Raw genomic sequence first — 25637 nt, 5'->3', positions numbered from 1 at the left:
AGTGAGGTGAGGGACAGATAGGGTTTTTTTTATTGGTGCGGCCTCACCTGTGAACTGCCCTTTCCATTGAGGCTCACCTGATACCTGCCCTGCTGTTTTTTAGGTACAAAACTTACAACCCACTCCTGAGGAGGAGGGCTGAGCCAGTGGCTGGAGGCAGTGCCGCCACGCTGCCTCCAAAGGAGGATTCCCTTCCCCCACTGAAGCCAAAATGCTGCCCTTACCTGTGAGCCCCATGGAACCACTCCATAGTTTTCCACAGGGCTACGCCATCTAAAAGAGTGGCGGAACTCCAGGTAAGGGCAAAGGGGGCATTCCCGGCATGAAGGGGGGTTAGGAAGCTGCCTAAAGGCGGTTCCACCTGGGAACACCTTTGGGACAATGGCGGCAGTGCGGGGAGGCTGCCCCGGCGCAGGCCCTTGCGCACCTCCTAAGGACTTCCTCCCTCAGAGCTCAGAAATGAGCTGTAAAACTTTTCTTTTACCGAGGCCTGTAATGAAGGAGTTGAGCTTTTAAACTTGTTTTGACTGTCTGTTTCTAGCCTGTTTTAGGTTGTTTTTATGCTCTTGCTAACTTTTTAATAGATTGTTAGTTGTTTCAGCTTTTATGGTGTTTATGTTTGTTTTAGGTTTTACTTGGTAACCTGCCTTGAGGAGGGTCTATAGAGAGGCAGCGCAGAAATCTTCTTTAAAAATTGTGTTATTATTTTTATAAGTGTGTGATTTAATTCCCCCAACCGTCGGATACAAATCAATAAAACTTACATGTAGTCTCTTACGCAATTCCTAGAGAGGATCGCCAGAAAAAAGTAATTGCAACTTTGAAACTATTGAGCTTGCTCAATATTACCTTGGCAGTGGCATATATTAATTGTTGTTAATCTTGTGAAACAACAGACTTTTAAAAAAGTAAAAGTAGTTGCCCTGTGCACGCGCCGGGTCATTATTGACCCATGGGGTGACATCACATCCCGACGTTTACTGGGCAGACTATGTTTATGGGGTGGTTTGCCATTGCCTTCCCTAGTCATCTTCCCTTTACCCCCAGCAAGCTGGGTACTCATTTTACCGACCTTGGAAGGATGGAAGGCAGAATCAACCTTGAGCCGGCTACCTGAAACCAACTTCCATCGGGATCGAACTTGGGTCGTGAGCAAAGCTTGGACTGCAGAACTGCAGCTTACCACTCTGTGCCACAGGGCTCTCTTTAGATCATTAGAAATGGGGAAATGTCCACTCTACATCTCTAGGAGTATAACGGTGTTCTTAGCTCCGAGTACACTGTGAGCTTTATTTTATATTAGATTTGTCTTTGACCACAGTCTATGTGCCATTTTGCAAGTGGCATATAATAATTCATGCTAACCGTAGTGATACAGTTACTGTGTACTGTTTAGGGACTGTAATGGGAAAGCTATCAGAGGCTTAATCATCTTAGTGCCTTTGTATTTCTAGATTTCATTTTTTTAAGCCTCTGTGCTTTAATTGTCAATCTTGTAAATTGTTAGTCTCGTGCTATCTGAAGGACCTATCTTCATTCCCTGTCGCTTAGAAGACTGATTTTTGCAACAGTCAGCAGGTTCCTCTACTTAAAGAGGAAGCAGTCCCAAGCGCACATGCAGACTCATGCCTGCGTTCACAGTTTTGATGAAACTTGTTCTTATGTTTCCTGACTGCTGATAACGCATTGAATGTTTCTGTGAAATGTCAGCTATGAGATAAAGCAGCAACCTTTGATCCAATACATGAAGTCCTACAGTTTTTCCTTGGCAACGTACACACACATTGTATTCAAACAATGACTCAGCTGTGCACTTTAATGACTTTGTAATGCTAGGAAAGTGTTTAATCCATATGCATATTATTGCTAGGGGTTGCCAACTTCCAGGTACTAGCTAGAGATGTCCTGCTGTTATTACAACTGATCTCCAGCCGATAGAGATCAGTTCACCTGGAGAAAATGGCTGCTTTGACAATTGGACTCTATGGCATTGAAGTCCCTCCCCAAACCCCACCCTACTCAGGTCTTCCCAAAAACCTCCCACCAGTGGTGAAAAGGTACATGGCAACCCTAATTATTGCTTATCCGAACTGCTCCTGTTTGCTCTGGTTTTGAGATATAATGGTAGTTATTCCAAAACGGCTGTTGGAATATGCACAGGATTTAGTCGTAGTACCATTCTCCTCTGAGGCAAGGGCATCTTGATCAGTGGGTTGTTTTCCTTGCTCCATCCGGGTAGGCAGGACCAAATTTTTAACTTCCTGTCTCCCTGGGCAGGAAAACAGCTTACAGGAAGCCAGTTTCCGTCCTGCCTCCTTGGGTAGAGCAGGCTTCTACACACAGCTCCGTGCCTAGGATCAATATAGGAAAAGTTTCTTCTCAGTCTTCTTCGTATTTGTGAGTCCTCTTTCTCATTGATACCACCGTATTCTCCCTCCCACTCCCACCCATCCAGTCCCTCCTGTTTCGTTGCTTTAACAAAGGGTCGGAGCCCTTTGAAATGGTGGACGCCATTTCTGTTCGGGAGGACGACCTCCTCTCTGTAGAGGACTATCATACCAGGCTGGTTCAATCCGCCCGCGGGGAAGCCGGCTCTCCCAACGGCCGCGAATGTGGTCCCTTAGGGAGCATCAGCCAAAAATCCAAGGCTCCTGCTCTTGAGGAGCCAACTCTGGTGCAACCGAAGAGCAAAAAGGTGCGAAAAGCCGCGCCAGTGCATCAGGGTGGCAAGGAAGTGCGCCAAAGGCAATGCTGGGGTGAAAGCCGGGCGAAAAACTCCTGTCTCTTCACACAGAACCCCGATTCCAGCCCCAAGCGTTTTGACGACGGCAACAGCTCCTTCCCAATTGGAAGCTGGTAATATTGCGGCGGCCCCATTTCTCCCTGTGGGAGTTGGTATCCCCCTCCCTCCTTTATGGAAGCAGCGGGTGGCCATTTTAATGTGGGCAGCCATTTTATTTCATGGGAACAAGCAAATGATCTAGTTAATACAGCCTTACAGAGGCAGTGGCAGGCATTCCAAGCCTTCCAATGTCGCCTCCCCTGCACTCCTTGACCCACTCCTGGCGAATCGACCTCCACCCTTTCCAATCAGTCAATAATTCACAGTGGGTAGCCGTGTTAGTCTGTTTGCAGTAGTCAAAAAGGGCAAGAGTCCAGTAGCACCTTAAAGACTAACAAAAATATTTTCTGGTAGGGTATGAGCTTTCATGAGCCACAGCTCACTTCTTCAGATACAGCTAGAATGTGAATCCATCGGTCTTTAAGTAGAGGAACAGTATGTAAATGTGAATAGCAGGCTTGATTGGATTATGTGTGATATGCAGAAGAGTCTGTGATGTCCAGGGGAGAGATGGGTGTGGAGAAATCAGCATTGGTAATGGGCCATGAATGCAAGGTCTTTATTCAGCCCAGGTAAATGCATTGACTTTAGTTTGAATATCAACTGTAATTCAGCAGTTTCTCTTTCCAATCTCCCTTTAAAATTCCTTTGTAAGAGAACTGCTACAATCAGTCGACTACAGGGAGGGAGGAGGATTCTAGCCCTAGCACATCAAGGGCCCCTATTCCTAGGAAATGGCCTACAAAGGCGGCCATGAAGGCTAAAGGGACAGTTCAGGTGGGCCAACAACCAGACAAAATTGATTCCTCTGCCTCTTCTTTAGCCTCTGAGGAGAAGGAGCGCGAAGAGGGCAAATTTGATTCGGAGGAGGAACCCTCCCAATCTGATGGTCAGCACACCAGATTATTCTCTGGAGAGGACTATCAGGGCTTGTTGGCCAAGGCCATCCTGGCTCTGGACTTAAACGAGGAAACAGTCTCCTCTGAGGAGCCAAAGTCTACGCTGAAACAGGGGGTGAAAGAATGCTTTCCTCGGAGACAGGTGCAAAATAACCTGGTTCCCTTCCCTGAATTCTTTATAAGGGCTGTCCGGGAGGAATGAGACAATCCCTCCTCCAACAAACAGGTTTCACCCACCATCAAAAAACTTTATAGTCTTGCACCCCACACAATGAACATGCTTAAGGTTTCTCTGGTGGATTCCCCAGTACTGGACTTGCAAACCCCTGGGCTTGTCCCAGAAGATGGAGTGGGGTCTCTCAGGGATCAGCTTGATAGAAAGTCTGATTCCCTGGCGAGAAAAGCACATGAGGCCTCGACCCTTGCCATTCAATCTAGGGCCAATACATCCATATTTGCAAGAGCATCTTATCTATGGGTCAAGAAAATTATTCAACTGGTTCCTGATGAGAATCGGCAGGTGGTTGGCGGCCTTGAAAGGGTCTTAAGTGCTATTTCCCTGATGGCCGATGCCTCCCTCGATACCATGTCATTTGTGGCCAGATCTATGGCATCAGTCACCTCTATGAGAAGGGCTCTTTGGTTGAGAGCCTGGCCAGCCGATTTCAGGACAAAAACTAACTTGATGGCCTACCCTGTAAAGGAGGGTAGACTGTTCGGAGAAAGCTCGACAGTATCCTAGTCGAGACCAGGGACAAAAACTAAGCCCTTCCTAGACAGATCAGGAAGGAGCATCGCCCTACATCATATCCGTCCTTTCGGTCATGGAAGGTGCAGTCCAGATTTAGGTCCGACTATAGGAGAGGCTCTTGGGGTAATGGCTCCTGGGGTAGCAGCAGACCTTTTCGCAAAGGGGGAATGTTTCAAAGGCCCCAGGCCCAACAGCCCAGATCAGACAAGGGAGACAAGTTCTCCAAAAATAACTCACAGTGACACCAACCCTCTCAAGGTGGGTGGGAGGCTCCAGTACGTCAGTGCAAGGTGGTCACTGTCCAGTCCAGACAAGTGGGTATCCAAGATCCTTGCCCAGGGATACCTGCTGGAATTTATCTCCCGTCCCCGCGACCATTACATCCGATCTCCGATCTCTCACAGGGAAAACAAACATGCCAGGACAATCAGGGTCATTCAACATTTGTCCCAGATCAGAGCCATAGAACAGGTTCCTGCTCTCCAAAGGTTCTAGGGAGTTATTCCATCTTCTTTACGGTCCCCAAAAAGAACGGGGACTGGAGGGCAATGTCAACAAAAGAATGACTTACAGACATTTCCGGATGGAAACCTTAAAGTCAATCGTAGAATCCCTCCAACCTGGCACCTTCATGACAGCGGTGGACCTGACCGAGGCATACCTCCATGTACTCATTCATCCCGATCACAGACGTTTTTTACGCTTCACACATGCTCAAGACCATTTCCAGTTTTGGGCCCTCCCCTTTGGGTTGGCCTCCACCCCGAGGGTCTTCACAAAGATCCTGGTCACAGTCATAGCATCCCTCAGGCAGGAAGGTATCCAGGTACATCCGTACCTGGACGATATCCTGATCTGCGCCCCCAACAGGGAACAATCCAGAGCTCATTCTGCGAGGGTCGTTCAGGTCCTACAGGAGCATGGCTACCTGATAATTTTCTCCAAAAGTTCTCTAAAACCCTCTCAGAACCTAGGGGTTCGGATCAATTCAAAGACCAACACCCTGTCCCTACCACAAGAAAGAATAACCAAAATAGTTTCTTTAGTGACAGCCATCACCAAATCCAGGTCCGCCAGGCTCATGTCCCTGGCAAGACTCATGGGACTTATGGTGGCTTCATTGCAGTAGTTCCCTGGGCAAGGTTCCGTTCCAGGCCCCTCCAGTGGCTCCTGCGACCGCACCAGAGGGACATTGCGAGGAAAAAGGACAGGCTCGTTCCCATCTCCCTCGAAGTCAAACACAGCCTTCGCTGGTGGTCTCTACCATCAAACCTCCAAAAGGCCACTCAATATATACACGAAGAGCCACTGCAGCTCTTCACAGATGCCAGCCTGGAATGTTGGGGAGCCATCCTGGAAGGCCAGATGGCTCAAGGTCGCTGGTATCGCCAGGAGTCAGCCCTCCACATCAACTTACTGGAGCTGAGGGCAGTGAAGCTGACACTACTGAAGTTTGCTCTGGCCCTCAGAGCCCACCACGTCCTAATAAGGACAGACAACACCACCACAAAGGCTCACATAAACAGACAGGGGGGTTCCAGGTCCTCATCCCTTCACCGGGAGGCCTCAGCGATCCTAAGGTGGGCCCAGTCCAACACAATCTCAATTCAGGAGGAACATATCAAGGGGGCCCTCAATGTCCAAGTGGATTGGCTAAGCCATCAGCTCATGGATGAAGGAGAGTGGGCCTTAGATCAAGATATGTTCGCTCAACTCACAGAAAAAATTGGCGTCCCTTTAGTAGATATGTTTGCTTCAGACTCAAACCACAGGGTACCAAGGTTCTATTCAAGATATTTTCACCCAAGGGCGGAGGAGACGGATGCTCTACTGAGCCCGTGGCCTCCGGGCCAGCTGTATGCCTTCCCTCCCCTCCCCATCCTACCCAGGGTCTTGCGCAAAATTCAACAGCAGGGTGCCAACATGATACTGATAGCTCCCTTTTGGCCCCGCAGACCATGGTTTGCAACCCTGATAAGGATGTTGTGTCAGGAACCTTGGAGGATTCCACCCATTCGGGGATTACTCCGCCAGGGTCCTCTAGTCCACCCAGACCCTCAGTGGTTTTCTTTGACCGCCTGGCACTTGAGAGGAGATCCCTCCTAAATCGGGGATACTCAGAGGACATGGTAGCCACTATCCTGGAGGCTCATAAACCTTCCACTTGTCGCATTTATATTCATAGGTTTCCATCCTGGAGTCTTAACCTAGTCCTCAAGGCACTCACAGCTCCTCCCTTTGAACCTCTCAGATCTGTGCCTCTAAAATTCTTACGCATGAAGATTTTATTCTTAACATCTATCACATCAGCAAGGCGTGTCTCAGAGCTCAGAGCACTCTCCATTAGAGAGGGCCTTTGCGTATTTCATAAGGACAAGGTGGTTCTGAGACCAAACCCCACTTTCCAACCTAAGGTTAACTCACGTTTTCACAGATCTCAGGAGATCAGCCTTCCTTCTGCCCCAAACCAACTGGACCAAAGGAAACTGCATGGCACTCGTTAGACTTACATAGAGCTCTCCGCATATTCATCAGTAGAACAGCAGAGTTTAGACAATCAGATTACATGTTTGTGGGGATAACTAACCCCAATAAAGGTAAAAGGATGTCTGCCACAGCCATTAGCTACTCTCTCAGTGTATAGTGGAGGCTTACAAATCCAGCAAGACTCCCGTCCCCGGTGGCATTACAGGGCATTCCCTTCGTAGCGCGGCCACCACGGCCGCATTCGGCAGGCAAGCCTCAGTCGAAGAGATCTGCAGGGTGGCCATCCGGTCCTCTATCTCAACCTTTGTGAAGCACTACAAGGTTAACACCTGGTCTTCGGCTCAGGCGGCCTTTGGCCGCAGGGTCCTGCAACATGTGGTAGACAAGAGCGTTTAACCCACCCAGATGGGAGCTCTTTAAAGTCCCACTGATCAAGATGCCCTTGCCTCAGAGGAGAACGGAGCCTTGATTACTTATGTGAGGGCTCCTTCTCTTCTGAGGCGAAGGGCATCTTGCCCACCAGGGCTACAGTTTTATTTCAGACCAGTTTTATCTCAGACCACACCATGGATTATATGAATCCAAGTTAATCCCCACTCTTTCCTATGGTTCTTTGTGGGTGATGTTGTTCCTTTTAGTCTGTTCTCTATTCCTGTCAGTTAAGCTAGTCAAGCCGGTAACTGGCTACCTGTAGGCTGTTTTCCCGCCCAGGGAGACAGGAAGTTAAAAATTTGGTCCTGCCTACCCGGATGGAGCAAGGGAAACAATCCACTGATCAAGATGCCCTTCGCCTCAGAAGAGAAGGAGCCCTCACTTAAGTAATCAAGGCTCCGTTTTTACCATTAAAAGTATTCATAGCAGCTCTTAACTGGGGTATGCAGGGCTGGCTCTACCATGGGGTAAACTGAGATGGTGACTTCAGGTGGTCACCATCTTTTGAGACTGTCAACTTCCTATTCCTTCTGCCCACCGCCGGCCTCCCACCTTGCTTGCCTGGTCTTGGCCTCTGCCACCTTCGTCTAGGAATTGGAGAAGCTAATCTTCTTTGCCCCCCCCCCCTCGGTCCACTTTACGAGAGCACCGCAAGCTGTGTATGGCCAGTGATGCAGGGTGGGAAATTTCCCGTGCTGTATTTTTCCTTGGACAAATTTTCTGCCCCACATATATAAACATAGTCTGTTTATCTATAGTTAGTCTGTTTATCTATAGTTGTCAGGGCTGTTGTGTTGCAAGTCTGTCATGTTAGATGGGTTGGATGTGGGATATGAAGCACAGATGAACCTCAGTGCTTTGTGTGGTCCAGGCTTGTTCATGGTGCATTTGCCTTGTTTTCTAACATTGTTTAAATTCTTTATTTAAATGTGAATCAGAAATATTTCCCAGTTCCAATTTGTCCCGCAGCAGCGCGTATGACTGGTTGGACTTTCTGAGATCCCTTTCTCTTGTGAGAGTTGGGCCAGGGATTCTGAGCTTACCATTCTGAAACGGCAGCTGCCTTAACCGTACATTCCTCTGCAAAGGCTTTTGAAAGTATTGGAACTAATAATGGTTGAGAAATTTGAGGACCATAGCCAAAGAAATTAGTTGTACCTTTGCAGATTTGTGTTACTGATGTGGCATGTTTTGACAGGCTTTTCACATTCAAATTTTAAAACATCATTCACTGGAAAATTGCAACAATTTAGTGCTAATATTACTTGTCCATCATTATATTTTGCAGTGAGATTTTTTTTAAACAATAACAGTTTGTTTTCCCAGGGGTCACTTGTCTGTCTCACTCTGTCAGCTTCAAGCCTATGCTAAATCATATTTAGAATTACATGTACTGTTTGAATAACAAGAACCTGTAATTCATTTTGGGAAGCTGTAATACAGTATGTGTTGGAAAATGTATTTTTAAAAGCATTAAAACACCAGTCTTGTCACTTCCTTGTTATGGTTCTTTGCAATATACATTGTCACATCTTTAGAAAGGTTTATGAACCAATTACAGGTGTTTTGAAGTTAAACTTTACTCATCAGTAGCCACAATTACACTGAGCTCATTGACAAATATCATGTTATGAAAAACACTTTACTCTGCAGTTTCCATAAAACAGCTTAATAAACACATACAAATTATGAAGCATTCTGAAGTTTGGTTGTCTGGGAGTAAACCTAAGATTAAGATCCAAGACCTGCTTAAGATTGCTCCCTTTGTGGTTTGACCATTTATTACTTAGGATTAAAATTTTAATCTTCCCAATGTAAAAGGATTTCTTATAAGAAAAAATGAAAGATAAAGGGAGAATGAAGTTGAAATACTCTTTGCCCCACCCCACCTGTTTATAAACAGTGTAACAAGCCATGTATGGCTGACAAGACTTTATGGGTCATCATTCTGGTTGCCTAAACAACCATGGCCATTGGTAGGAATTTTGTTTAGCTGAGCAGTGTTGGAATTGCAGAAAGAAAGTAGGAATGCCTAAAGGCTCAATTGTTAAGATAGCTGGCCATTATGCAAGCCTGTATAACTCACACGGTTCAGAAATAGTTGTTATTTTTTCTTAAGGACCTGGGATTCTTTTGGAGAAAAAGAATTAATCTTGTAGAAGGCAAAGCAGTGGATTTCTTTCTTTGTATATTCATTTACCAGGGAGCTAGAGCAAACAATTTTTGAGGCTCTATAATAACATAAAGACCATTTCAACTATACTGACAGATTGTTTGGGGAAAGTTGTGGAACTGGTATGCTAGGCTTGGGATTTAAGCATGGTATTGCATTACTTGGTGTTTGAAGAGAGAGAAGTGCAAAGGATTGTTTCCTGGCTGAGACATAATCCAGTAAAACCACAGTGGTTCTTGGCTGGTTGTTGGAAGCAACTTGAAAATGGGAAGAAGCTATCTTTTCTCCTTAGATGTTGCTTTTACTGATTATTATAGGCACACATTGAGTTTGGGTTAAGTTCCCAACTTAGATCGTAGTAAAACAGAAAATCAGGACAATGGGAACTTGTGCTAACTTTTAGTGCAGGGGAACCTGCAAATTATTCCCCCCTATCTAAAATCCAGATAAGAGTGGCACACCTTACATGCAGAAGTATTTTTATAACCATGTAATACTTGCACTTAGCACAAAACGTGGTGACCCATCAGTTTCAGAGTATATGGAAAATTGGGCTGTGATGTCCAGATGACAACAGCTGTTCCTTGGATGGAAAAGAATACGTTTAATTTGTTGCTTATGCTTGTGAATTCACTCTTAGAGATAAACTGGAAATGCGGCCAAAGATCTATAGCTGCTTTGAAAATTGGAGGAGGGAGCGCTTAATCCTTTTTTCTCCTATTTGTTTTGAAATTTTATTTGCCGCCTCACCAGAAACTGGTTTTCTTCCATGGTTTAAATTGCCTTGCCTGAAACTGTAGTTTGCCCAAAGGAAGAAAAATGACAGGACTTCTTTCCCCACAGAGTTAGTTACACCTTTTGGGAGGGGCAATTTAAATCATAAAAAAACTCATGGTCAATATCTTTTCTCAGTAACCTTTTCTTAGTCATCTAGGCATTCATGCGAGACTGCCAACTGGCTTTTTTAAAAACTTCAGGAGGTTCTGGTCCAGTATCCCTGTTAGCCCTTAATGCCAATGGCAAAAAATTGGGGGAAATATCCTTTCTTCAGGAGGCCATGCTTGTTCATAAAGGAGAGGAAATGGGCTGTTTTTGCCTGACTATAAAATCTGGCTGTCTGCTATTAAACAGGCTAGAAATATTTCACGCTCAACCAGCTGTCTGGGAGCCACTAAAGTGTCCTCTTTCCAGGGCTTTCTTATGCCAGTCATCTAGAAACTGACATGAGGCATAGGCTGCCCACAGGATGCCGGGCTTCTTATGCTCACTTGGAGAATGAAAGGCAGGCAAACGACTGCAGCACCCGCAGCACTGGTGTGATGGGAGAATCCAGTCCCTGAAATCTCACAGGGTGCTAATGAGGACTAAGTTAAGGAAGGTGACGGCAGATCGGGTGGCTAGCAGTTGCAGCAGTGGTTCTTAAACTTTCAGAAGTAAGACCTGCTTTTAAACTTCCTCCACCTTTTGGGACCTAGTTGCAAATTAACCAACTGCCCCTCCTACAGCCTAGGAAAAATAAACCAGGTGGAGAAGAGCTGAAATAGCTGCTGCCTTTTATATTCAGAAAGTGAGAGTGGCTTTTCCCTGTTTTAACAACCTGATGCGACTCGAAAGCCTGTTTTACACCCAGCGCTATCTAAAAGAATCCAGTTTAGTCTGTAACTCACCTTGTTTTCCATTTTAAGATTACAACTCCAGGACTCAATGTTTGCCAACAAACCTTGAAACCACTTATATTTTCTTCCCCCACCTTTATTCTGTGTTTTTTGTTTGTTTGTTTTGTACTGAACACCCAGTTGGTTGAATAGTTCTAGAGAAAATGAAGTCTTGGCATGTTGTTTTTCGACGCACACGGTTTTGTGATACTTTTGTTGTTCCTAATAGGTCTTAACACAACTTGAATGTAGAACAGCAGCAGTTATAATGTAAATGAACATTCTGGCCAATGCAAATTTTGTATTATAAATCACTTGTAGCAAGAACTCCTTGAAGGGTCATGTGTGAAACTTAATTTTTAATCGCATACTCGTCATAACTTCATTACTGTTCAGCGTTGCTTGGAACAACAGGTTATTCCAACTCAAGGGAAAAAACTGCATCAGTTAGCCTGCAGCCTCATAGGATCAGTATTTTGCTGTAAAGATAAATTGATAACTTCAAAGTCTCCTCTCGTGAATGCACACATCCCTAAGATTGGTTTTTGCAACAGTAGGTAAGATCTGAATGGGGCATACCATTATAACTTGAGCAGTTCAAAGTTTTTTTTTAATGTAATAGAAATATGTATAAATCGTAGCAGTATCACCACTAGTTAGTATGTTCCTGTGTATTCATCCACACTGAGCCTCCTGACCTATTATTTCTCCCCCAAGAACTGATGGACTCCTTGTTGATCTTTGCAGGTCTAATTACAACGACGTCAAGAAGACTTGACCGAGAGCAACAAGCAGAGCACGTATTAGAGGTAAATTATGCTTTTGACTCTTTGCGTCTGCACATTTCCAATGCATATCTGCCGGAATATGTTTATTTAATAATATAGGTTCCTAATTTCACTTAAGGGCCCACTGCCCCCATGTTCAAGCAAAAAGAGACTGTACCAATGCTAGAAAGTCCACCTGTAAAAGAAAATATTACAGGCCAATATCTTAATGTTCTCTGTCTACAAAACCCAGCTTTGGCAGTGGGTGGCGTAGCTCACTTCTGTCAGTGTGTTTGAAGCACTGCGTACCCCAGTATTTGTGTCAAAGATGTAAAAGAAGACTGAGCCCCCCCTACCCATCTAGTGGGCAGAAAGAATATGACTGTATCTGAACTGGAATCTCTCACATGCGCATCAGTCAGTTAACAGGTAAAGGGAGGCTGAGTCCTCCCTTGCCTTAAAGAAATTGTGGGGGGGGGGGATTGGATTTGGAGACAGCCCACATTTTCTTTGGAAGGGAGTTAAAAAAATTTCTTCACAGAAACTACTGAAGGTTAGAATTTCCTCCACTTCTTGAGGGTTTTAACCGTATGAGAAACTGGGAGTTCCTTGAGTTAATGTATTAATTGCTTTGGGACACCACTTTACATAAGAACATAAGAAAAGCCATGCTGGATCAGACCAAGGCTCATCAGGTCCAGCAGTCTGTTCACACAGTGGCCAACCAGGTGCCTCTAGGAAGCCTCCAAAGAAGACGACTGCAGCAGCAGTATTCTGCCTGTGTTCCATAGGACCTAATATAATAGGCCTGCTCCTCTGATCCTGGAAAGAATAGATATGCATCATGACTAGTATCCATTTTTACTAGTAGCCATGAATACCCCTCTGCTCCGTGAACATGTCCCCTCTTAAAGCCTTCCAAGTTGACAGCCATCACCACATCCTGGGGCCGGGAGTTCCACAGTTGTATGAAGAAATAATTCCTTTTATCTGTTTGTACACTAGTGTGTCTGCTTCAGAGATACTTTGGAGAGCTTCATTCCCACCACGGTAGAAATCCGTCAACCCAGGACGTTCTGCCCAGACTGCTGTGATCTGTATTTCTTTGCTGGGTTGAAACCTTCCACCACACCCTTATACTTTCAGTCAGGGTCACCATTAGCATAGAATAGCCAGGCTGCTGCAGTGATCTCGTACGGTTCCCAAATAGTCCTTAAAAAAATAAAGGTCCCCTGTGCAAGCACTGGGGTCATTCCTGACCCATGGGGTGACGTCACATCCCGACGTTTACTAGGCAGACTTTGTTTCACGGGGTGGTTTGCCAGTGCCTTCCCCAGTCATCTTCTCTTTACCCCCAGCAAGCTGGGTACTCATTTGACCGACCTCGGAAGGATGGAAGGCTGAGTCAACCTTGAGCCGGCTACCCGAAACCAGTAGTCCTTAAACACAGCCCTTAATCCCAGTTACTGTTCCAAAACAGCAGTACAGCATTGTGCTGGTTGTATATGAAATACTGGGTCCCACCCTTTGCACTATTTGTTGTAGATTTGTAGCAGCCCTGACAGTCCTGAGGATTCCACCCAGAGGGCTGGTTGTGGCTCCTGCTTAGCAGCAGATTAATCTTGTAATTGAAGGAACCCCATTGTCTGAGCTCTTGAAGGCCCCATTATTTTCACAGCATGTCTGTTTCCCGTGTGCTTATTTCTGCCCTTGGTGTTCACTGTGCTGTCTCCAGAAACCACAGGGAAATCTTTGACAGTCACTGAAGACATAATAGCGTTCAGCAGCTCTTAAGTATGTGAAAAGAGAGCTTGTAATGTCCGTTGTGAAAGTTAAAGGCACGGTTATGTGAACAACTGGGGGGTACGTGCAAAACTGCAAGGATTCTACTTAAAGCGTTGCTGTGAAATAAAATTTGGATGTATTCCATATTCATTCTAGCCCAGTGTGTGACTATCAGCATCTCTCTAGGTTCTCAACTGTATTGCACTGTCTTCTGTTTGAAATTATTTCATTGGAAGTTTGAAGGATTGGATTTAAGACCTTGTGCATGTGATATGTGTGGTCTTTTATTCCACAGCCACTGTCTCTTGCCTCATAAGAATTATTTTCTAGTGAGTAGAGGTTGCATTCTGGTTAGGAAGGGGCTGTGGCTCAGTGGTAGAGTATCTGCTTGGCATACAGAAGGTCCCAGGTTCTAACCCTGGCATCTCCAGTTAAAGGGACTAGGCAGGTAGGTGATGTGAAAGACCTCTGCCTGAGACCCTGGAGAGCCACTGCCAGTCTGAGTAGACAATACTGACTTTGATGGACCAAGGGATGCTGGTCTGAGTAGACAATACTGGCTTTGATGGACCTTATACTGATTCAATTTAAGGCAGCTTCATGTGTTCATCACAAGTGACAAATTTCACAGTTTCCACCCTCAGTTATGTGAAGTTTTTTTTTTATTTCTTGAGAATCTTTTTAAACTACAGAATATGAGCAAAGTACTCTCTCCCCTAACACATTTCCCTGGCATTTTGTTTCTTTTTTCCTTTTCCTTATTTTCCTCTAGACTGTCTCTCCATAGCAGCCCTAGTAGTCCAGACTAGCCCAATCTCATTAGAGCTCACAAGCTAAGCAGGGTTGGTACTTGGATGCTATGCCCAGGAAGGCAATGGTAAACCACCTCTGCTCATCTCTTGCCTTGAAAACCCCATGAGGTAGAAGATCATGAGGTCGCCATCAGTCTTTTGGCAAAGAAGCTCCTATTAGGAGAAGACCTTCAGCTTACGCTCCAAACTGCCAAGTTCTGCGCTGTTGCTATTAAAATACGCAGAACTTTATTAGAGAATGATCGTTAGAATATTTTATAATTTTATCAGTTTTAACATGATAATTTTAACCAGGGGTTGTTTTTATTGATCTTACACCTTTATTTGTATGGGCAGTCTGTGATTTTGCGGTGCAAAACTATTGAGTCTGGAAATTTTGATGTGTTGGCATGTGATTGATCAGTTGACCATATTAATAAATTTGATTTGGAGTCACCATCAGTCAGCTGTGACTTGATGGCATACTTAAGATAGGTCTGTGTATGCCCCAGGTTCGTTTAAAAGCAAGAATGACTCCACCACCACCACCCCCAACAGAGCTGTCCATTGAGTAAGAGAACAAGTTATTGCACATGGAGCAATAGGGTATTAAATTTGTAGTAGCTTGTTTGTGTTATTTGGAGAAATGCCAATTGTATAATTCCCCCCAGTTAACGTGGGTATTCCTGGAAAATTTGAATCAGGAAAAAAAAAATTCTGATCAAATTTAAATAATGCTAGGGAAATGTAAACAACATCAGTAGAAAGTAAATACAGTGTGTACACACACACACTCGTACACACATTGGTTTGTCCGTGCTTCATATCTCACAGTTAACCCATCTAACATGACAGATTTGCACCACAACAGGCATGACAGCTATAGATAAACAGTCTATATTTATGTATAGAGGGTGGAACGTTTCCATGGGAGAATGGAGCAATGGCAAAATTCCTGGAAAATCACTGGTTCCACCACAGATATACCACTGCTGTAAAAGAACACCCCGTCTGGGCATTTTTGCTTGATCTCTATGCAGTGGCATGAGCGCATTCATTCAGATTTAAGGTTCAGGGTACTAGCATGGTTTTCGAGGGTACTCACAGGTTATTCAGTGAAGCATAGCACAGATGCAGGAGCTTGGACCGAGATAAGCCTAGAACTGCACATTGCCGAAAAGGTCTGTGATCCATTGTATCATGGGAAGCTGAAAGAAGCATAGTTTTTACTCTGCTGCAGCCATTTGTCATGATTCCTGGGACAACATGATTTTTGAACTTGGTTGAGCAATACTCAGTAGGGAAATGCTACTTTTACAGATGGACAAGAAAATAAAACTCATTTTAACCACTGAGATTTAAATGAAGAATACCCTCTGTGCTACACCAGCCTGGAGTAGCAGTTAAGAGCGGTGGCTGGGAGCTGTGGATTGTAACCTGGAGAACCGGGTTTGATTCCCCACTCCTCCACATGAGCGGCGGACACTAATCTGGTGAACCGGGTTGGTTTCCCCACTCCTACACGTGAAGCCAGCTGGGTGACCTTGGGCTAGTCCCAGCTCTCTTCGAGCTCTCTCAGCCCCACCTAGCTCACAGGGTGTCTCTTGTGGGGAGGGGAAGGGAAGGTGATTGTAAGCCGGTTTGATTCTTCCTTAAGTGGCAGAGAAAGTCGGCATATAAAAACCAACTCTTCTTCTACTACTACTACTATTAGATAAGAAGTTCACAAAATTCTCCATGATCACCTGTTCAAAGCGAGTTTTATGAAAAAGACGAGGAACAGGATTTTCTGATTTATTTTCTCTAGTGCTTATTGCCAGTCCGTTTTCTCTTGTCTTCTCTCCTTCTATTCCCCTTTGTTGCCTAGTGTGAGTGTATCAAATAGGGGAATCATTGCCACTTGGCTATAGTTGTTAAGTCGTTGTTTTTTTAATGGAGCATTTCAAAAGCCTCCCCCCCCCCTTCCACGTTGTCATGTTGATAGGTTTGTTTTTTTGTAAGTTTTGGGCTGAATCCCAAACATTCACAGAATGGTGGCAGTGTTATGTGCAGCAAGAGCCAAATGCTGCGCATCTGTCTAATTAATTGAGCATTAAAGTGTTGACCAGATGGAGTAACAGGTTTATTCCTTGTTTGCCATTAAAATTTATCCCACATTTCACTCTTGTTTGAAGAGCAGCAAATATAAACATAGTAAAGTCTGTGTCCTGTGAACCTCCTCGTGGGTTTTACAAACAGCCATGAAATGGCTTCTCACTTTTAAATACTGGATATTGTGTTTGTACTGTTTTCATGCCAGCTTCTCCATGGTCTGTTATGTGAATTAGGTGGGCGTCATTGCTCCTTTCTGTGCCTGCTCACTGCCGTGGTGCCCACCGCCATGGAAGTACCCCTCAGGCCTCAGAATGGGAGAAGACGGGGGTTGCACCACCTGGTTCTTTCTTTTCCCTGGCTGTGCAAGACCACGTCGCTCTTGGTCTGCCAGCGCGTGTTCCTGCCTGGCCTGTTTGCGGGGATTACTTTTATATACCCTAATGGCCAAAAACACATGGTCGCTTTAGCCTCCTTTATTCCCTGTTTCAGCCAGGATCGAACGCATGCGTTTTCACCGAATGTGCGTTCAATCCTGGATGAATCCTGGCTCAAACAAGGAATAAAGGAGGCTAAAGCAAACATACGTTTTCGCCCTTAGTGTTCCTTTCACTCCCCTCCCACCTATTACCGCATTTCTTTCCCTTGAGCCTCTCTTCCTTGATGCCCCTCAGATTGGTCATCCACTTGAGCGGTTCCGGCTGCTGACCCTGCCTCCCCCTCAGGAGGCCCAAACCCAGCCTAGCCCCATCGGTGATGCTGCTGCATTCCCATCAGGCCCATTCGTTCTGGGGACCCCAGGCCCTGTGGAACGTCTGGCCGTGCCCAAGCTGCTTAGGGTCCCAGCTTTGGCTGCCAGGGGTCCGTCGCCAGCTACTGACATCACTGGCTGGCCAGCAGCGGTCCAACATAGCTTCCTTCGCTCTCGGTGCCCTGTGCTTCCCGGGCAGCCAAGCCAGCGATTCCTTGCTTCAGGCTGTTTGGTGAGGGATCCTCCTGGCCGGATGAATCCCCCCATCAATTCTTGTTTCTTCTGAGGTGTGGGGAAGTGGTTCCTGGGCCCATGGAAGTCTGGAGGTGGGGAGGCCAGCGTCACTCCCGGCTTGCCTGCAGATCCCGGACTCTTTCTCTCCTCCTCCTGTGTGTGACGTAATGAAAGATTTTCCATTTTCATGGCCAACAATAGAGTTAGATCCAGCCTGTTTTCCCACTGATGAAAAAGGGATGAAAAGAGTCCTTTTTTGACCCACCAAAAAGAGTATGTTTGGGATCATGAGACCTGCATGAGCAAAATCCATGTGGAGCAGAGGCTGTAAGAAAGAGAGGAATTGACCGAAATTGAGCCAAAATGTGGCTGAAACCAACCCATAGTTTGTCATTATATCCAAACCATAAAATAAGGTTTGCTGGGGGTTTTTCCTACAAACCAGGACTCCTGGTGTAGTGGTTAAAAGTGTCCAACTAGTACCTGGAAGACCACTGCATGCTTGAGCTTCAAGAGGCCCAAATTATGTCTATTTTTACATGCCCACACTAAGAACATAAGAAAGGCCCTGCTGGATCAGACCAAGGTCCAGCAAGTCCAGCAGTCTGTTCACACAGTGGCCAACCAGGTGCCTAAATATGATTCCATATATAAACTCTATAGAGTTTTGTCTGGTATGTGAATTTTCAAGATAGAGACAAAACTTACAAAGCACTGAGCATTTTGGTGCATGTTTAGGGTCTTGTTATTAGTGAAAACATCTCTGGAGCAGTTTTCCCTGGAAAAATATTGGTAGCACATTTCTTCTCAAAGGCTTCCATTTCAGTTCTGTTATATATCCACCCCCACCCCCAGTGCCTCATGGGGAATTTAAGCACTCGTGTCTGAAAACATTCAACAACTTGACTTTTAATTTTCTGGGTCGATCAATCTCTTGTTTGTTTAAATTTCTCTACTAGGATGGGCAAAATATTTCTTTAAAATAGCGGAATGGCTCGTCTTCCGTCAATTGCCGATGATTGCAGTAGGGCAAATGGTGGCAACTGTCAGCTATTTCGGCGTGTATCTCACACTGACAGAGAAGGACCATGAAAGAACAAGAATACAAAAGAAAGAAATTACAGATAAAAATAAAAAAGGGCAAACAAGCAAAGAGCTGCGAAAGGGTCTGTTGCATTGGAGGAGGAGGAGTTGGTTTTTATATGCTGACTTTCTCTACCACTTAAGGAAGAATCAAACTGGCTTACAATCACCTACCTTCCCCTCCCCATAACAGACACCCTGTGAGGTAGGTGGGGCTGAGAGAACTCTAAGAGAATTGTGACTAGCCCAAGGTCACCCAGCTATCTTCATGTGGAGGAGTGGGGAAACCAACTCAGTTCACCAGATTAGCATCCACCGCTCATGTAGAGGAGTGGTGAATCAAACCCGGTTCTCCAGATTAGAGTCCACCACTCCTAACCACCGCTTTTAACCACCACACCACGCTGGCTCTCATTAGCTGGTGGTAGAACAGAGAGGAGTCAGAATCCTTCATTGGCTGCCTTCATCTTCATTCATCTACCACAAAATTCCTCTATGGGCCAACTCTGTGTCCCAGACATGGGCCAGGACCATTCCTGCAAATACACCCAAACCGAGTTCTCCCCATGGGTTTCATACAGCAGTAAGTCCACATGCAAGAAGGATTTGCCATGAACCCAGAACACAGAAAGGTACGCAAGTGATGCAGCCGTAAGCCTCGCTGACCTGTGAAGTCCCTGGGTCGAGCATCTTCCCTGCAGTCCCTATTTGTTTTCCTCTTCCTAGGAAAAGGTGAGCACAGATACCAAGGAAGCTTGGTTTGGTTCTGCATACAAGGCTGTCTGGGGTGCTGGGGTGGACGTTGAAAGCAGGTATCCCGGGCATTCGTTGGTCTTCATGAAGTGTGTCTGTTTGTATGTGCAAAGCTGACAAGTGAATTAACTAACGATTTCAGGAGTTGAAGCTTCTAACTGCACTTTTTCAGGCTGATGAAATCTAATTACGCATGCCTAACTTTCTGAGTTGCTTCATGATCCTGGATGTTGATATCACTAATTTAATTAGATGGTTTACTGATGTCAAAGGAACGTTTCAGGTTTGGCATACAGCTAGGATAATAGTGTATGTGTGTATCTTCATTGTTTCATTAGCAAAGGGCCTCTCTGTATGATGTGCTGCAGATGTCATCAGCCTTCCTTCCTGGTGCCCTTCGTCGCCATCTTAATCCTAGAACTGCCTCATTCTTGCAGGGCACTCATGGAATCATAGACTTGGAAGGGACCACCAAGGTCATCTAGTCCAACCCTCTGCACAATGCAGGAAATTCACAACTACCTTCCCTCACACCCCAGTGACCCCTACTCCATGCCCAGAAGATGGCCAAGATGCCCTCCCCCTCTTGATCCGCCTAAGGTCATAGAATCAGCATTGCTGACAGATGGCCATCTAGCCTCTGCTTAAAAACCTCCAGGGAAGGAGCATTTACCACCTCCCGAGGAAGCCTGTTCCACTGAGGAACTGCTCTAACTGTTAGAAAATTCTTTTTAATGTCTAGATGGAAACTCTTTTGATTTAATTTCAACCCGTTGGTTCTGGTCCAACCTTCTGGGGCTTGCAGTTTGGGGGCATGCAGCAGAGTTCCGAGGCACTGTGAAGGCCTGAAAATCTGAATTCTGATATCCTAGAGCAGGATCTATGAATTTAAACTGCTGTGTCGGTACTCCATGGGCTTTGGATTGATGCATTGTTAGTACGTGTCTGTTAAGCAATCTCAGAGTCTGTCTCTGCAGATAACACTTGCCGCTATATGTATGAGAAAGAAAAAGCAGCTAAGATCACTTCAGACATATAGGCAAGAAGTTTTGGACTTGCAGAGAAGAACATGACTTGTAACTACAGCACAAAGCAATTTGCAGTGTGGATTTGCAAGAAATAACAGGTTCGAGCAGGCAGTAAGGAAGACAATTTTAGTTTGGTGGCTGGATCCTGCAGATGATATCTGTGAATGGAAGGGGGTGTGGTTTTCACCAGCTCCCCTCCCCAGCAGATCTGTTACTTCTCTGTGTCCCCTGTGCCCCAGGAGCAACACTTAGGGTGGGGGCCATGTTTGGGACTGCAGAAGGAGAGGAGGTAGGTCTTCCCCGCTGGCAGAAATGCCTCCCGTCAGTGGAAATGTTCTGTGAGATCCAAGCCATGGTTACATTTTTTCCCTTTAACTGTCAAAATAGGTCATGTGGCATATTTACACATTTCAGTATGGAAATAAGTTAATGGCATTTGAAAGGCATTGCTTTCTTTTAAGTTATTATAATCTCTACTTAGAAAGGACGTACTTGATGAATTATATATTTCTGGAGAAACAAAAATGTGTTTTGTAAACAATGTTGAATCACTAAGCTCGGGGGGGGGAATTAAACTATTAACACTTTAGTAGAAAGAAATACCTTTAAATATTCTAAATTCTTTCAAAATTTAACAAAAATGTAATGGGAATTTTACAGTATTAAACAGCTTTAATCTATGCCTATTAAGTCAGTATGTTATACAAAGATCAGCGGTTAAAGAGATAGATAGATAGATAGATAGATAGATAGATAGACAGACAGACAGACAGACAGACAGACAGACAGACAGACAGACAGACAGACAGACAGACAGACAGACAGACAGATTTGAAGAGAACTAAACATTTTGATTGAAAAACAAATGGTGCAGTATTAGGTGAAAATGTTTATAGTGGTTGTTGCAAATGCAATGATTGCATCAAAGAGTAACCTTACTTACTTTTGTAAAATTGTTGTCCTTCATAGGTAACAGTTACAGACAACGGCATCCCAGCAAAATCAACCCTTGCCCGGGTCATAGTCAAGATCTTAGATGAAAATGATAATAAACCTCAGTTCTTGCAAAAGTTCTACCAAATCAGATTGCCCGAACGTGAAAGACCGGAGAGGGAGAGGACTGCCCGGAGGGACCCTGTCTATCGTGTTTTGGCAGCAGATAAAGACGAGGGACCCAATGCAGAAATATCTTACAGCATCGAAGAAGGGGATGAGCATGGCAAATTTTTTATTGAACCCAAAACTGGAATTGTCTCCTCTAAGAAGTACTCTGGCGCTGGAGAATATGACATTCTTACAGTAAGTCAAGATTTCAATCTTTGCATTATTAATTATTCAGGGGGTTGGACTAGATGACAGGGGGTTGGACTAGATGACTCTGGTGGTCCCTTCCAACTCTATGATTCTATATGCCATTGCTATCATAAAAAATTATTCTCTCATTATTTCATATTCAGAAGGGGTACTTTAAAAGGCTTGGAAAATACAAAAACAACAAGAATCAAGTTGATACTGATTTAAGGTGTTTTTTTTTAAAGCGTGAATACACTCTTCATAAAAATATGAATGACGAGAGTGTTGAGTTTCATTTCTTTCCACACATTAATGTTGTGGTTTTTGCAGCAGCTGTTCATCAAGGATTAAAAACAAAGCAGTCTTGGGCCAGAATCCGCAGAACTGCTTAGCGCCTGTCAGTGACTCTTTGTTTCTTTGTGTGAATATTTCAAAAAGTCGTTTGTCATTCGGCATTGAATGCCGCTACCAATGCAATCCTAAAAAAAGAGTTCTAAGTCCATTTGAAGTCAGTGAGCTTCGAACGGTGTTCTCTCTTTAGGATTGCGCTGTAAAGCTTTCTTGGGCTTATAGAATTGTTCCATGGTTTTGGCCTCTAGTTAATTGTCATCCCGTCTTCTGATGTGACTGTGCATGTTCTCAGGGTTAATTTCAGAGTGTGCGCATGACAAGAATGTTTCTGCTTTGTTTTCACTTATGGAATTTAAACAATTAAACCTCTTTCGATATGTCGTAGATCAAAGCTGTGGATAACGGTCGTCCGCAAAAATCATCAACAACTCGGCTTCACATAGAATGGATCCCAAAGCCCAGTCCAGCTCCTGAACCAATTGTTTTTGAGGAATCGTTTTTTTCTTTTACTGTCATGGAAAGTGATCCAGTAGCTCACATGATTGGTGTAATAGCTGTTGAGCCTCTTGGCACTCCCCTTTGGTTTGACATTACGGGTAAGAGCGTTTCAAGTTTTCCTCATTGTAAATTATTTGGTGGTTTTTCTGGACTATTTTAAACATTCTAGTCCTGCTCCCAAATGATGAAGAATTCCTAAAAATTGTTCATAGTTCCAATCCAGAACAGCTGAAGAAATAAAACCAACCAACATTTTCTTTCTAAATCAAATGAAATTAGCTTGTAGGAGGGTTTTAATTTTGAACGTTCTCTGTGTCATGAAAAGAATGTTTTGATGAAATGTTTTTTGTGATTTTTATAATTTATCACGTGGCATAGGTTTGCTATGCACAGGGAATGCTAAAGGGGTAGAGCTCCTTATCCTGGCAAAATTGTGAGCTGTGGTAGATGGTCCACCATGTACCCAAACTACCTCATGGTTTTGGATGTGCCAGAACTGGTATCCAGGGTCATAGACCCGGTGTGGTGTAACGGTTAAGGTGTCAGTCTAGGACTGGGGAGGTACAGGGTCAGAACCCTAACCTCTTAGGGACCCAACTGCTTTGGAGAACAGCCCATGGGACTACATGAGACCAGTAGATATGCCCAGTGTGGTAAGACTGGGTCTTTAGGATAGCAGCCCACAGAGTGTTGTAAATTTCATCTAAACCTAGAGAGCCAGCGTGGTGTAGTAGTTAAGAGCGGTGGTTTAGAGCGGTGGACTCTGATCTGGAGAACCGGGTTTGATTCCCCACTCCTCCACATGAAGCCGGCTGGGTGACCTTGGACTAGTTACACACTCAGCCCAGCCTACCTCACAGGGTGTCTGTTGTGGGGAGGGGAAGGGAAGGTGATTGTAAGCCGGTTTGAGTCTCCCTTAAGTGGTAGAGAAAGTCGGCATATAAAAACCAACTCTTCTTCTTCTTCATATCAGACAAACTAAGTAGCATAATGGAAGAAAGAGTGACTCTGGGACAGAAACCGTAGCCAGTTAGTTAATGTTTCCCCATTTCCTATTCAAATGAGAACACATCTTGCTAATCTGGATGTTTTAGACTATGTTTTACTGTTTACTAATGGCATGACCTAATTTGATTGACATCTTTTTTCTTTCTTCTGTGCTTGCTTTCCATGCTTTCTTTCTTTTTGGCTGTACCAGGAGACAAGCTTGCTAGTGAAGTTTTTTACATCTTTCAGATGGCTTGTGACCTGAACTGTACAGCAGAAGGTATCTGCTGAGATCACATAATTTATTGCCAGATTATGAGATCTAAAGTGAAAACATAGTCATTTGAGAATAATCTGATAACACTAGAAAAATACATGTGGGTGTTTTCTTTTCTGAAAGGATTTTCTTTCTTCCTTCCTTCTTTTCTTTTTCCCCGGGTTTGTTGTTACTGTTGCTTCATGCCACATTTCAAGAATCAATACGAAATGATGGTTTAGGTTGAGCCCAAAATGGTTCATTCTGTACTTTCAGTGCACCTAGACTGATGGGCTAAATACTGCTTCTGTAGACCAACCTTAAGAGCTGATGTATCTTCGTAAGGACTCTAGGGCACTGTTAGAAGGATGCCTTTTTAAGTGTCAGCCATGCTGATTTGGCCAAGCCATGCAGGAGCAGAAAGGATCCGGCGTTTATCATGCTAATTGAATCAGAAACCCCGGTTAGTGGGATTAGTAAAGCCTAAATGAAGGACGCCCTGACCTGGATGGCCCAGGCTAGCCTGATCTCGTCAGATCTCAGAAGCTAAGCAGGGTCAGCCCTGGTTAGTATTTGGATGGGAGACCACCAAGGAATACCAGGGTTGCTGTGCAGATGAAGGCACTGGAAAACCACCTCTGTTAGTCTCCTGCCATGAAAACCCCAAAAGGGGTCGCCATAAGTCGGCTGCGACTTGAAGGCACTTTACACACACACACAAATGAAGGACAATGGAAACCTACCTCCCAACTAGCTGGCATCTGTTCCTAGATGCCCTCTCAGACCCTTTTGTGTTCCTACTTTATGGGACCGGCTGTCTGATGGGGTGAGGGTAGTGCCAACCTTGGAAACTTTGCTGCTTTATTCAGCAGAGCTTTTAATGAAGCCTAGGTGGCAGACATTTTATTTTGTTTATTAGGTTTTATTCGGTCTTATTAGGTGTGCGTATAGGAGGGGGAAATTTGTTATTTCATTGTTGTATGATGTTTTAATTATGTATTGCACGCTACTGTGAGCAGTTAGGAATGGTGGGCAGAGATGATTTGCACAACCTTCGCAAGAAATTCAGTAGCGTTTAATAGCCTGTACCGAGGCAACATTGAGCCCGTCAGTCTGGTTGATTTGCCTGAAAGGCAAAAACACCCTCAAAAATATTTATATTTTCTGATTTGTTAAAATGAAAATGCAGTCTTAAAGTACACTTACTTGGCCTTAGGTGCCATTTAAATAAATGAGGCTTATTTCTGCAAACTATTTACAATAAGGACTGGGGGTATGGTTGCCAGCTCCAGACTAGGAAATTCCTGGAAATTTGGGAATGGAGCCCAGGGAGGGTGGGATTTGGTGAGGAGAGGGATCTCAGCAGGGTATGATGCCACAGAGTCCGCCCTCCAAAGCAGCTTTTTCTGCAGGCGAAACCCCATAGTCTGGAGACCAGTTGTGATTCTGGGAGATCTCTAGGCTCCATCTAAGAGTTGGCAACCGTAACTGGGAGTTACATACAGTTTTATTGAGATGGACATATCACTCAAGACATTCTTAATTCTTTAAGCATGGGCAAAAGAATAGAAGAAACGTAGTCATGATTGGGACAAACAATTTTGCCATCACAAGGGTTGGGTTAACAACAGGTGGAAATTAATTTGTCCTATTCAAATAATATGTCTAAAAGTAAAACCAATCAAAGTTAATGGGCAGTGCTTTATCACAGATAACATTGAGTTTTTATA

The 25637-nt window shown here is 44.6% G+C and overlaps 1 protein-coding gene across 4 annotated transcripts in view; it reads left to right on the top strand.

The window, feature by feature from the left end:
• The window catches only part of FAT1 (FAT atypical cadherin 1), a 172318-nt gene that overhangs the window by 81874 nt on the left and 64807 nt on the right, over positions 1 to 25637 (top strand). For all 4 annotated transcript variants that reach the window (XR_008933506.1, XM_056855431.1, XM_056855430.1 and 1 more), the window contains exons 4-6: positions 11987 to 12048; positions 21492 to 21821; positions 22552 to 22762. Coding sequence is in view for 3 of the 4 variants with exons in the window: in XM_056855431.1 (XP_056711409.1) it covers positions 11987 to 12048; positions 21492 to 21821; positions 22552 to 22762 (603 nt within the window). In the remaining variant the exon portion in view is untranslated. The remainder of the gene's footprint in view (positions 1 to 11986; positions 12049 to 21491; positions 21822 to 22551; positions 22763 to 25637) is intronic.

Source organism: Euleptes europaea, chromosome 9 (assembly GCF_029931775.1).
Source record: "Euleptes europaea isolate rEulEur1 chromosome 9, rEulEur1.hap1, whole genome shotgun sequence".
Classification (NCBI taxonomy): domain Eukaryota; kingdom Metazoa; phylum Chordata; class Lepidosauria; order Squamata; family Sphaerodactylidae; genus Euleptes; species Euleptes europaea.
Note: the sequence above shows the minus strand (reverse complement) of the source record. Positions and strands in the feature narration are given on the sequence as shown.